Genomic DNA, 14,971 nt, shown 5'->3' on the forward strand with positions numbered 1-14,971 from the left:
ATTGGTACTTCCTGCATACTGAGAGATTTTCACACCTATTAATCGGATTAATAGGTGTGAAAATTTCTCAGTATGCAGGAAGTGTCAATTTTAAGCGAGCAACAAATTTTACTTTTTTTCTTTGGCAACTTTTTAGCAACAAATGAGCAACAAATAAAAATGTTAATTAGAATTGATTCTGCTCACTTTTTTTCGCTAATAAGACTTAGATAACACCCTATCATTAAGATGTAATCTTCAATCACCTCTAGCTAGTACGACCTTGAACGTTGTACAATCCGCAATTATCTGTATTCGGCCGAAAAGTCCCATACTGAAAAAAATCACGTCAAAGTTGTTGTTAACAAAGCTACATAACGAAATCATGTAATTAAAACAAATAAATCACATTGTTCCCAATCAGTATGTGATTTTTTTAAAATTTGAAATCACATTATATTAAAAATAATTTTTTATCTATCATATAATTTTATAGTTATCGAATTTTAAATAATTAAATAATAGAAATAGAAGAAGAAAACATATCATCGTGTGACTTCAGATTATGTAATTTTAAAAAATTACGTACTTATCTGGAACAACTGTTATGTGACTTATATGTTTTAATTACGTGATTTTGTTATATAACTTTGTAACGTGATTTTTTTCAGTAAGGTCCTTTCTTCAGCTTTGATCATTTACGAGAACAGATGGCATAACAATAAATTATATTCTATAAATTATTCTAATAGTAAAACTTGCAAACATTTCTTTCATTACGAGATGCATGAGGATTGTACAAGCAAAATCTCTTCCAAATCTTCAGCTTTTGTTTCTGAAAAAATTGTCGAAATTCTTTCTCGTCATTGCTCTACTTTTTATTTGTGCTCCAAATTGGTCGGAAAATGCTTTTTGCAAAGAAAAACATTACAATTTAAATAAAAACGCTAAAAGTTTGGTATATCTATTGTATTGGAACTTAATCTTTATTGATTCGATTAGGTGCGCCGTTTATCGACGCAAATCCCATTCAATTGTGTCTTTTTTTTCATAATAGCCAACGTGTAATGTGAAGGTGCAGTTACATCTCTCCCGCTGCACCGCCATTCGAAATCGGACAGCACACTGCCGTAACATGCAACATAAATTAAATGGGCGTCGCGAAATTTGTAGATTTAAACATCTTTTACAAAATTCTTTCTTTCCAATACATTTTTATCTGAATACATTTTACAATAAATTATTGAAACACAAAATTATAAATTTCAAATATAAAAATCTAACAAAATAAGTTGAAATCTTATTGCCTTCTCCGTGAGAATAGAATCTTATAAGTTGAATGTGTATTCGTAAAATATTTAAATTAATTCTTGAATATTTAGATATTGTTTCATTGAAATCGAATAATTCTCGTAAACGTCATAGATACGTAATAGTAAAATTTCAATGGGATTGAATATATTGCAAACGAATATATTGAAAACAATATCAAAGTAAAAACTTTTTCTATTCTTTTTAAATTAAATTTTACAACTATTTAAAAATTTTAAAGAATCTATTAAATGAATCAATTTATTATATCTTTTTCTATAAGAATACACATAAATTAAGGCATAGAACAATGAGCGCATATATTCAATAAATATCAAATAAAATATTGTTTTTAATAAAAAATGAATAAGAGTTTAAAATAAATTTCTGTATAATCATAATATATGTAAATTATTATTTCTTACTTTCAATCATTAAATTTTTGTTACGATAGTACCTAAAAGAATAACATTTTATTTTTTCGCTTGTGCCAATTTTCTTCGCTTACTCCGATATCTCTTCGTTCTCTCCGATTTAATACGAACCTGAATTAAAGGCTTGCACGAGTGCAGCGAGTGCAGCACCCAAAACAACGGGAGCGTACGTGGACTCCAGGTGTTGTTTACTCCAGTTTACTCGTCAATGAGTACTCCTCATTATGAATTATAAGCCGAGAAACGCGGGAAGATGAGCCAATTTGGCGACTCAAGAGGAATCGGCCGCGACTTATTGGCAAATCAGTACTCTTATCCTACGAGACGGACGTAATTTTTTCTGCTGTACCGCGTGGTGCGATCATCCTGCGTTGTGCGTTGACTCATACCTGCTCGGACTGCAAATTCCGAACGTATAACTCATAACGCTATGCTGTGCAACGGCTAAATCGGGACTGAGCGCACCCGCGATTATTAATATAGAACGCAACAAAAATCGCTCGCGAAACCACAATGATAATCGCCTCATCTCTCTTATTCTTTTGCGGCGTTTACTTTGCGTGCGCTCAAAAGTATGAGGGCTGTTTTCGGAGTTACGACTCAAACGAACTACCCACTCCTACTTTAGGACACGCCAGTACGCCCGCCGAATGCGTTACAAAATGTCGTTCTCAATATTACATGTAAGTAAACAATGTATCCGATCTGAGAGGTACATGTATTTTCTAAAACTTTTAGAGTGAATCTCACTCTGAAGTCTCACCCTTAAAGATTGAAAATTGAGTCATTCTTTTTGAAGATTAATTCAATTTTTACTCTTTAGAATTCCATTTTTAAAAATTTAGAGAATAAATAAATAATGCTTTCGATCTATAAGGTACAATATTGAATGGATTTTAAGATTGTAATTTTTTGTTCAATAGATTCGCAGGGCTAATGAATGGACAACAGTGCTATTGCGTTAACAAATTTGGCCAGCCATCGGACAGCTGTACTGTCACCTGTGCCTCTGATTCTTCTTACTATTGCGGCAGCTACGAAGCTATGAGCGTTTATGCTACTGGTCAGCAAGGTATGATTTGTAGCAATACAAATCTTTTGTTTTATTCCATACATCATAAATGACTCCAGTAACATTGCATCAACATTGCAATGTTCCAACAATATTGCAGTGTAACATTATAAATGTTGCAGTGATGTTGTTGAAAGCTTTTATGCTGTATAGGATATAACTTTTATTATGCAGCGTATTGTGTGCCTAATATACTGAATTATCCCTAACGTGAATTTGATATGGTGAAAACGTTACTGTACTAGAATACGTTACAATTTACATGAATAAGGATTATACGTGTGTCTTTTGTAGGTCCAAGTCCACCGAGGAGGGTATCGGTAACAGAGGAGGCAAAAGATACTCTCAAAATAACATGGCAGCCACCAGATATACCCAACGGAAAAATAATATCTTATACCATCCGCGCCGTCGTTGAAAAAACATACTCGAGCAACAATTTATCACCTATCGAAAATCAGATTCAAGGAGGTTCATCGAACATGACGATTCTGAGAGGTCTTCAGCCTGGCACTAAGTATCACATATCTATCACCGCCAGCAATATACTGGAGTCCAGTGAACCGGCGAATACTACGGGATGGACTGTGATAGGTCCACCCGACAAACCAGCCATGCCCAAAATATTGGAACGCGGAAAAGACACGATTACCGTCATGCTTACCGAGGGTCACAGCGAGTATGGACCGATTAGCGCATATCAGGTTTTTGTTGTGCAAGCTGACGCTATACCTCCCCCGGTCGATGAAAAGTATTTGAACTACGATTCCGCATCGAAACAAGGGTTAAGTTACTACGTTGCTGCGCAATTCGAACCGTTGGACTTTCATAGATACAGAAAGTTCGTCGTGGGCGATGGAAGAATGATCGGTGGTTATCATAATCTTCCGTTGCAAGATCAGTTCGTTTCCGCGCAAGTTGGCTTGATGATAATCTCGCGGAAAGCAGCGTATGAACAACGTTCCTATTCTGATTTGGCCAATAATGCCAATATCATGCTCAGTCATGAAATGAATCAAATGGACACGACTGCTCTTGCGCTTTGCATAGCGATCACGCTGCTGAGTATATTACTTGCCATTTCGATATTGATATATTTTGTATTGCGACGGCGACACGAGAGATTCCACATGCAGAAGTTGCCAGAGCAGCAGGAGCTCACTTTGCAGGGTCCGGTATATGAGGTGGACAATATAGGCTACATTCCGGAGGATATCCCTGAAAGGGTAAATCATTATCAAGAGTTGAAGAAGAAAGTCTGGAGTATACCGCAAAACGCCTTGTCCGTTGATGATCATGTCATACGCAGAGGACGATTCGGCAGCGTGCACACCGGAACCGTTTTGAAAGATGACAAATCCTGTCCAGTAACGATCCACACCATAATCGACGGTGCACTGAAGGGATCTGATAAGAGGCATATGCTGAGAGAATTAGATGTGTGCATCCGAGCGGGTTCCATGAAATATCTCGCGGGTCTCGTAGGGACCTGCGAGACCACCGACATGTTATATGTCGTGTTGGAGCTACCACCTCAGATCTTGAAGGACCGTCTGTTAGGCGCGCGATCGGGGGATGTGTTCCCTATAGATCAAATATTGTCTATTTCATCCTCAATAGCGATCGCTTTGCAATATCTGGCGAGCCATAAGATCATCCATAATCGCCTCTGCGCGCGAAGCGTGGGACTGTCGAGCGATTGGACCCCGAAACTTATGGGTCATGGTATCGCCAAATATGCCATGCAAGACTTAAAGTACGCAAGGTGGACGGCCATCGAGTGCTTCGATAATCAGACGAAGCATCAGCCGGGCGTGATATGGGCGTTCGGCGTGCTTCTCTGGGAGATGTTTAGCATGGGTGGTACACCGTACTCAAATTTGGCACTCGATAGCGAAGTGGAGGACGCGATTATGCGAGGTATCCGGTTACCGCAATTATTAGATGTCACAGACCCGATTTACGAAGTCATGTCATCCTGTTGGAGAGACGATCCCGAAGAACGGCCCACGTTCGATGAACTTATACGATTGGTAAGTAACGAAAAATCAATTCTCTAATAATAACAATAATAATATTATACGTCTCTATAATGTTATTAATTCTTTAAATTATATTTACACATATTCTTTCTCTTATATAGGATACCTTGAGCGTTTGTCCTATTACTGCCATCACGGAGCCCTACTTACCGGAATTGGAGTTGAATTAACATTCTCATTTACTATCTTTAGACATACCTGCATTTATTTAGTAACGTATCGAAGTTGTAAATATCTCACTGTGTTCACGAGAATCTCGTAGACTTTATCGTTACCAATGTAGGCATACGTTTATTATCTGCATTCTCTCTCTCACTCTTTCTTTTTTGTCTGACATCCTAAATTTAAATTTTATTATAATAATGTAAGTGATATAAATGTTACAAAAACGTTCATACTAATTCCGTCCATGTTTAATGAAAAATAACTGAGATTAGTAAGTAACAAAGTTAGGATAAGATTATAAATAGGGTACAGGTGTACAAGTATGAAGTGCGGATTTGAGACAACAAATGGTACACCAATGCAGTGTGTAGTATAAAGATTTTACGTATATGCCAACCGGTTGCAGTCGATTAAGCACACTTAGAACTTGATCGGTTCAGCCGTTATTGAGATCCAATAATCTCGTACTGCCGCAACTCGCCGGCTCGCGTAAAGTAGCCACGGTAGTGGTGCTGCGAGTAGCTTAGCGCCGAGACACTACCAGTGTCTCCAGATTTTGTTGTGCCATCAACAAGTGTCAAACGTGCATAAGTAATAAATTGAAAAAGTGTTTGCATAGTATTGTTTTGCTGTGTTCAACATGTCGAAATTTGTGCCGAATAAAGAGCATTCGCGGGCAGCATTAATTTTTTGTTTTCATTTGAAGAAAACTGCTGCTGAATCACTGCCGATTACTTCGAGAAGCTTATGATGAACATGCTCCATCGCAAGATACGTGTGAACGATGATTTCGATGTTGTAGGTGTTTCAAAAGTGGTGATTTCGATATTGTAGACAAAGAACACGGAAAACCGCCAAAAAGGTACGAATATGTAGAATTGCAAGCATTGTTGGACGAAGACGATTCACAAACACAAAAACAACTCGCAGAGCGATTGAGCGTTAGTCAACAAGATGTGAAAAAATGGCTCGATGAATGGTTCGCGGCAAAAGGGGAAGATTTTTACTGGCGTGGTATCCACAAATTACCCGAAAGATGGGAAAAATATGTAACTAGCAATGGAGCATACTTTGAATAAACCACTTTTTATCATTCTTACGAATTTAACGTGTTTTTTTTTTGGGAAAAAATCCGCATTTCATACTTGTACACCTGGTATAGTTAAGATAAGATTATAAACATTGCGGTAGAAAATATTTTATTTTTTAACGTTTCTACGTTATATATTACATTAATTACATTCGTAAACGTCAATCTGTCTCTTTTACATGAGATTTTAATTTACAGCAATACCAAGACAAAGAAAATACTTTATTACCTGTTGATTGCGAGATCTATAAATATATATTTTTATTATATCTTTCAGTTACTAATGCGTTTTAGTACTTACGCATTTAAATCCATATTATCGTACTCATTCGATAATATTGTCGCTTCAAAAGTACAAATGTATTAATATCGAATTAATATATACGTATCTGTAGTGTACATGTTCTTAAATAATCAGCAAAATTACCACAAAGAACAACATTTGAATGTAAAACGGAAGATAATCTTTTAGAGATGTAAAATTGTTTTTTAAAGTTATATGTTTATATTTATTTTGAATTTTTTATATATACAACTTATGCCATATAAATTGTACTTTTGTGTTAAGTTGAATATCGATTTTTTTAATGCGTATTTTTTAATTTGTCAATTATATGATGTACGTTTCTATTGTATAGTATATGTTCCGTTTTCTGCATTTTATAGAAGCGCATACGTATACTCTTTGTGTATCAAGCAGAATTTTTATAAAAATATGTCTATATTATAATATTATGATATAATGTTTGTATATTAAGACGAAAAATACAATTTTTATATATACTTTTCTTCTTATGCTTTTCTATGTCTTATTCCAAATGAAAGTAAAAACATTTATTGTCTAGTAAGCGATAAAATTTTCTACTTTTTAACATAAACTTAATCTACGGAATCACAAAAATTTTTAATCAAACACAAATCTACTGTTTTTAGATTCGTAATTTAACAGTTAAATTCTTATAGTTAAACTCTAAAAAAAAGTATCATTTATTTACTAGTTAAGCGCTTAATTTCTTATGAAAAAAAAAATGGTACGTATTATTATGCGTCTACTTTTTACCGCCATTAATCCGAGGCGATCGATTACTTCCGGAATGAAAAATATGTTTATATCGTATGAGGTGTCAAAAACTTGCTCGAGTGAGAATGCGTTGGTTTGGGACCGATCGTAGGTGTTCTGCTTGAAACTGGGCACAGAATCTGTTTGTACGCTTCTCTATACAGTTTGTTAGTGCCGGCATAAATAAAAGGATTTATCACCGCGGATGCCCATGCGAGCACAGACGCCACTATATGAAGTATCGGAAACTTCATCTTGTCGTCGATAACGTTCACCAGCATCAGCGGCATGAAGCACAACAGGAAACAAAGGAATATAGTAAGCATCAGTCTAGTCACTCTGGAGTCTTCCCGCCGTTGAAATCCACCGCCTCGTCGACCGCTTTCCGCTGCATGAGCCTCGAGATTCTTTCGGCTTCTGCGTACACGCCAATATATGCAGAGATACGAAACACTGATCACCACGCATGGTACGATAAAGCCAAGAATGAACAGAAACTTCTTCGGACTCGAGCCGTTTTTCTTCAGTATGGTGCATGAGAACGTGGCCGGATCTAGTCCTAGAGTACCCCAGATGCCTAATAAGGGTGGCAGCAGCATCAAGAAACTTAGAGTCCATATACCTATTAACATTAGCATTATGCCGCGAGTAGTGTATAACTGGTTGTAAATGTCCGACTGTGAGATTAGTATATATCTGGAAAAGAAAAACAAAATCTCGACTAGCATGTATTTTAAAAAATATAGATATATATTTACGTTATACTCTTAAGATATATTAAACTTACATTCTAAATTTCTTACAGTAAAATCTTACTCCAAGAAAGTAAAAATACAACCATCCTTGAAAAAAAGTGAAAATTTTCACTCTTTTTAGAGTGAATTTTCACTTCAAAGGAGTGAAATCTCATTCCAATAAAGTGAGATTTTACTCTAAAAAGAGTAAAGATCGTCACTTTTTTTCAAGAAGTGAAATATTTTTACTTTTTTTCAAGGATGGTTGGATTTTCACTCCCTTGGAGTGAGATTTCACTGTAAGAAATTTAGAGTGTAAAATATTTTTCTTAGACTAGATTATATTAATGCGCGTTTTTAGGATATATATATATATATATCTTTTTTCATCAAAATTCAAAGGAAAAGAATCATTGTTGAAATTTACCTGTTGATAGTAATGGCCACCATACTAAGTAAAGATACAGCGACGTTCCCGTAGAAGAATAAGGGGAATATTTTGCATAGAGTCTCACCCAGAACCCATGCTTCGTTCAAATATCTACTGGCGGTTAGAGGCAAGTTTACCGCCGAGAAGATCAAATCGGAGATACTTAGACTTATCACAAATGCTGTGGTGGCATGTCGTCTCAGTCTGGTATATTTTAACAATGCGATTACCGTTATTAAATTACCTGGAATTCAGATATAGAATTCAATTCATTATTAAAGATTTAAAGTCGCTAGCAGGTAAAACGATTGGGAGATATAAAACGTTACCTAATACTCCAATAATGCTGAATATTATAGCGCATACTGCAGCAGTAATAGTCTCGGAGCGTGTAAATGGCTTAGAGCTTCCAACCTCCGAAAAGATTTCGACGAAAGTGTCGTTTACTACAATGTGCCCCATTTTTTAGCAAACCCGCAGAAAACAGTTTTCCTTCCTTCGCATTCTTCGGTTAATCAAAAATTGCCGTGATTCATGTGCTACAAAAAATAAGGAAGCACATATAAAAAATTGTTTTATTTTAAAGGCCATTAACATACAAAAAAAAACGTAAGTCGTAAGCAGTAAGCAAATCAACATTTTAAATTTGTTACTGTTTTGATTGGTCAATTCGCTTACTTCTTACGTCTTACATTTTACTGGCTTACATTTTTCTATATATCCTATGATTTTAACAAACTATCTTAATTCTAAGAATTCTGCTGTTAATTTTTATCTTCCAATTTTCCAGTTACCGGTTTATGAAAATTGAAACCGATAGTAATAGAAAAAAGTAGAAAAATCTTGAGAATTTCTTAACTCATGAATTTATTTAATTAATTTTCAAAAATCCCTCAAAGATTCCTCTCAAAGACATTTCATCTCTTTCTCACGAAATAACCCGACTAACGAACCTCGCATGCAATTAAACGCACTAACTTTCCTCATCCACACTCTTTGTTTACTTCTCGTTACTTCTTCTTTCATTCATTACTTTCTATCTGTTCTATTAATTCCCTGAATTTTCTCGCCGTGGAAAGACAGACAGAGAGAACATGCATCCCTCCATATATATATATATATATATATATACATTCCGGGGAGTTTTATCGCACATGCCGCATCAATTAATTTCCATATTTCTTCATGTTCGCTCGCTCTGCCGTTAAGAACAAACCATTAGTCATACCGATAAATTTTTGTGACCTTCTCAGAATACTGCTTAGTGGCTGCAGCAACAACGCGAACTTTGGCCTCAAACAGCAGGAGCTGACACCGAATCGTTTCGTGACGCTACATTGTAGTTATTGTTAATTAACTCGCGAAAGGTATTCTTCCAGAAACTGTAGTACTTTATGGCATCCAATTAAATCGCTATCTCTGAACAATTCGCCCCAATTATCCTCTTCCTTCCTTGTAATTAGCTCTTGATCGCTGTAATTCAACTTGTTCCTTAAATAAACTCGTTTTTCTCGTAATTAAACATGCACTTTTAGACATGCACTTTCATGTTTACATTATGTACATATTCATTATGATTTTTTTTATTTTTTCTCTATTAGTAATTTTTTCGTCTTTATACAAAGGAATGGCTTCTTCGATTTAATTTAACGCATCGTCACTGCGGATTTATCACTGATTAATTCCAAAAAAATTAATGTTGGTATTTTTTAAAATTATGTGTTAATCCTGTATTTATTCGTAGATGTTATAAACGTTGTCACAGTAAATGCGATGCTTAAACTGCTCCCGTTATTTCGGTAGACGTTCGTCCGCAGACTGACGAACTCTACTGACGCGTATCCCTTTACGAGTACATCACAAGTCTCCTTATCTAACTCACTCGATTTAACTCCGCCTCTTCTTCTTCTTCTACTTTTTCCTCTTCTTCTTATCCTTTCCTTCCGCTTTATTCCACTCTTCACGCCTGTAATTTCACTCCGATCTCAGCATTCAAAATCTCCTGGGATTTATTTAATGCATCAGTAATCGCGATGATAATCCACAATAATTCACTTTTTACTTACATATTTAAACATGAGAGAGAGAGAGAGAGAGAGAAAACGTTAAAGGAAAGTATCGTGAAAAAAAATGCTCAATATAGGCCTAATTGTATATATTTTGGATTGATTCAAATTTAAATGATAGAATTTTTCACTAAAATAGTAATCCTAAACGTTTCTGATTAGTAGTTTAAAATTAATTTAAATGACGATTTTAATTTTATTTAAACAACTTCTGTTTATATATTAATTATTTTGTTGTAGAAATGAAAATGATATATCTCATATTATCATATTTGGAAAATTAATTTTAAAATTCATAAAAATTGTGCAGGTTTCAAATTAAGAATCAATTTATTCAGCTTGTTTATCCGCTAAGTCACATCAATGTTATCGTAAATTTCTTTGATACTATTTCTGGGATTATAAAACATATTAATGCACCGAACACATTAAGTGAGGCGTGTTGTTCCAAAAATAGCAATTGGGTGGATATATTATGTTCTGACGATGTGTGTGCGATTATCATCCTAACCAGCATTCCATTTGTCGCACTCTATTTCACTCCATTTTCATCCATTTCGTTGTTTGCTTTACATGATGGAAAGTTTATTTGTTTAATTCAGGCCGCGCCTCGCTTTATTTTCCTTTAAAGAGAACCGCATATAAAGTTACCGGAAGAGGAAAATTAATAAAGATCGATGGCACAAAATTGTAATATTATTTAATCGAGTGTTAATTGCATAAAAATAGAAACAATTAATTTACGGTTGGCAGTAATAGAGGAAAGTAAAAATTTCGAACACTGCATCAGAGAAAGAACTTTGTAGAATCTTTTCTCGAGGCATCACTCAGCGCGATTTTGAACACTCGGTATATTCGCGTTATAAGTTAGAAGCATGTTTGTTTTCTTTTCTTATATATGTCTTGTTTTCACATTCGTGATTTTTTTCTCAAGAGGGAAGTCAACATAATTCAATACTAACAAAAATATGTATGTAAATTTTACATACAAATATATATAAATAATTTATAAAAATAAAAAGATATACAACGTTTTTTATGTTAAATTATTCTAACTCACATCTGTAATTTTCTGTTTTCTGGAACAATGTATAACCGAATATGTGGCTATTCTTATATAAAAACAGTTGATATCCCAATCAGAAATTTATGTTTACGAAAACATTTAGTTTTTATAAACATAAATTTCTGTTTAGAATATAAATTATTCTGATATAGAAAGAGATATTTTTTATATTATATAAAAATATTAAATAGACGTTGAATATATGTTTATTAAACCGCCAAAGTGTCTCGTATAAAAATGGTATTTTAAACTAATAAAAAAAACCCGTTTGACAGACGTTACATTGTAAATGTACACGGAGAAAATTTTATATTTAAAATTACTATAATGTGGTAGTAGCTGCGTACATCATGTAAATTATAAATTTAAATGCTATAGTTATTTTTTTAAAAACAGTAATGCAACTTAATTTTTACACTTTTTCATAGTAAAAATTTTTTATTACAAAATCACAACTTGTTGAATAAAAGTTAGTATTGTAAATATAAGTAAACAATATATACCTAGCAAATTTTGTTTGCATATCATAGTAAAAATTAACAGTTTTCATGTTAGAATATGGCTTGCAAGCACTGGTTTAACAAAATAATTACTTTAATTATTACTTTAATAATTATTACTTTAATTATTACTTTAATTATTACTTTAATTATTACTTTAATAATTATTTTTCAGTTTATACACGTTTATTACACGATTTCGGACACTTATTAAATATATTTTGATCGTAACACCATATTGTTTGGGACATTTCAAAATCTCGTGGATTATCTAATTAAAAGTCACATTCGCGCATCCTTTGCGTCCTCTCGAAGCACGTGGCGTTGCGCTCGAAATATATCCACACGTGAATTACCTTGAACGGCACGTGTCTTGCTTGCATCAGGATCGCTTGATCGGGCGTTTTATTCTATCACTAAGTACACACCCATTATATCCATATATCCACATCCACGAAGTCATCAAACACATTATCTCATTCCGAGAAATAGCTACAATAAATTGCCCTCGACTCACCGGTGAATCGTCGTGATGATAAATATAACGACTGTGGCACACCGGATAGACGGCGACTAAACCGAGCTCGCTTCCCGATTCCGAGCGATCGGCGAGCGCGAATGTGACTTACCTCTGTAGGTAGCAGCTGTCAAGGGCTACAAAGGGCACCGAACAATTGGAAAGGAGTGGCCCCCGACAAATAAAACTCACCCTACTGCCTTCTTTCATCCCTGCTGCGGTAACGGCGCCGCTGCGGCCGGCTGTGTCGAGCTCTTCGGGCTGATTAAAGGTAAAGTCTCAGACCCCGCGGAGATCCCTTGCTATAGAAGGAAACGTCGCGTCGTCGCATAAAAACATCATATCGTGCACCGAACACGCGCAGCGAGTGATAGAAAAGTTATTTTAGATTTTTGTTCACGTCACGTATTACATCCTCAGTCCACTTTAGATGATTTATAATTCTAGCGTCAGAATTCTATTTATAATTTTGTTTATCATGTGTTCTGATGTGTGTGTATTTTTATATATTTTATTTAATATATTTTATTTATATATATACACACGGAGATTTTTTTTTGTTTTAATATTTACCCCGAAAATATGGTAGTTGTACAATACAACATTTTAAAGATTTTTATCATGCGAGTAAAATTAATCAAACTTATTTCATATTTTATTGTAGTTTTATTAATGAATGAGGGAGATCTAAATTAAAATTCTTGGACATACAATGTTGTTCCACTACTATCATATTTTCAGGTAAACTCTAAGAAAAAATTCTCTCTGTGTAATATTTTATAATATTATATTATTTATAATATTTTATATATGTATTCGCGGATCTTCTTCACATATTTTCTGTATTATATGGCACATGAAATTAGAAATAGAATTCTATTTTAAATTTTACTTAGATCGTTTATTATTAGTTATACATACATTGTCTAAAGAGAGATATATATAGGGCGATATTTTTTAAAAAAAAGAAGAAAATTAAAGAACATCAGATTATAATGCGCGCGCGTGCATTTACTAAATAATTTTATAGTAAAATATGTTTAATTGTATATGAGACCCGAGAGAATATCTTCTTATTTCTTATATGAAATAAAAATAGATGATAACTGCGTAGATAATTTATCAGTTCTAAAAATCATGCATGTGTGTGTGTATCATAGATTATTTTCGTGGTTAACCGCTTGTAAAAAAAAAACAAAGCGCAAGTAATGAATATATCTCGAACAATGGATTAGGACGGTCAGAAATTTAAAGGAGTTTGAAAAGAACTTTTCATTTCTATTTAATGAATCTTGTACAAGAATATAGTATGCTAAGTACATTTATATATATATTTCGACCTGTTGAATATGTGATAAATATTCAATTTGTGTTATTTGGAATGTATTTTTTATTTTATATTTACTTTTTTGTCTTCGTTTTAATTTACATGGCGAGATTCGCTGAAAAGGAAAAGATCTGAAGGAACTTTGGTATAATGATCTTTAATTTTTGCTGTCGAATGTTTCGTTGAGTATTCCATAGGAATAAATCTGTCCTTCGGTTAATGTCGCTATAAGTAAAATACTTATAGGGTTTCATAATCTTTATAAATATTGACAAATATCGTCAAATGATATATCTCTATACAAATATCGATTTATCATTTTCTAGATTAAGCTACCAATCTCATAGCTTCATAGAGTTAGCGTTACGTCTTCACAAACCGGTGATCAAAAATCATGTAACGGTTGAAATAAGACTCGCTACGTCGCATAGAATCTCGGATATAATGCATTATTTATTCGCTATGTATGCGCTCCTACATCATCAGTCACTGTGATAATATCGCGTGCCTTGACTACAATTTTCAGTGCCGGGTTAAAGTGTGGGTCAGTCGGACAATTGGGTACCGTCAAGGTGTCACGCAACAACAAAGAATAATCCTCGTTGAATATCTATGCCCGAAAGCTCCAATTCAATTTAACAGAAAAAAATTTGGTATTCGTTACACACACACACACACACACACACACACACACACACACACACACACACACACACACACTGATATTTATCAAAGTTTCTTGCTAATGAAGTTTTTTTAAAGGTCAGAGATTGCCCTCTTTTCTTTTTCTTCACAAGATGCGAGATAGGAATAAGTTTATAAAATCGCATTAATTTTTTTTAATTTACATTGTTTTCGTTAATTATTATTAATTGAAAAAAATATATATTTTATATAGATAGTAATGTGTGATTTCTTTGGCGGAATGCAAAAGATGTTTCTGCGTTTTTATCTTATCTCTTTGTTATGGTTTTAAAAAGAACAGTTGGAAATTCCGAATATTAACAATGAAATTATAACTAAGGGGAAGTGAGAGTAAATAACTGCGCGGTAATCAATGTGTTATAATTATAAAATATATTTAAAAATATATTCAAAATTTACTATTAGGTGTTAAACTTAATTCCTGCCGTTTTTCGTCTCCAAAATTGATTTGTTTCGAAGGGAAATACCTTAAT

At 33.9% G+C, this 14,971-nt stretch overlaps 2 protein-coding genes across 2 annotated transcripts; one reads left to right on the forward strand and one right to left on the reverse strand.

Moving 5' to 3' along the window:
• The first annotated feature begins 1,883 nt into the window (after positions 1-1,883).
• On the forward strand, positions 1,884-5,480 carry LOC108762380 (putative tyrosine-protein kinase Wsck). The gene is made up of 4 exons (XM_018509351.1): positions 1,884-2,407; positions 2,648-2,796; positions 3,091-4,829; positions 4,940-5,480. Exons 1-4 carry the CDS (start codon positions 2,238-2,240, stop codon positions 5,006-5,008), a joined length of 2,127 nt encoding a protein of 708 aa, XP_018364853.1. The 5' UTR covers positions 1,884-2,237; the 3' UTR covers positions 5,009-5,480.
• Positions 5,481-7,134: 1,654 nt separating this feature from the next.
• Tre1 (Trapped in endoderm 1) lies at positions 7,135-12,716 on the reverse strand. The gene is made up of 4 exons (XM_018509420.1): positions 12,659-12,716; positions 8,647-8,856; positions 8,315-8,561; positions 7,135-7,849 (listed from the first exon to the last, which is right to left on the reverse strand). Exons 2-4 carry the CDS (start codon positions 8,777-8,779, stop codon positions 7,201-7,203), a joined length of 1,029 nt encoding a protein of 342 aa, XP_018364922.1. The 5' UTR covers positions 8,780-8,856; positions 12,659-12,716; the 3' UTR covers positions 7,135-7,200.
• Positions 12,717-14,971: the final 2,255 nt, after the last annotated feature.

Source organism: Trachymyrmex cornetzi, unplaced genomic scaffold, assembly GCF_001594075.2.
Source record: "Trachymyrmex cornetzi isolate Tcor2-1 unplaced genomic scaffold, Tcor1.1 scaffold299, whole genome shotgun sequence".
In the NCBI taxonomy this organism is placed as follows: Eukaryota; Metazoa; Arthropoda; class Insecta; order Hymenoptera; family Formicidae; genus Trachymyrmex; species Trachymyrmex cornetzi.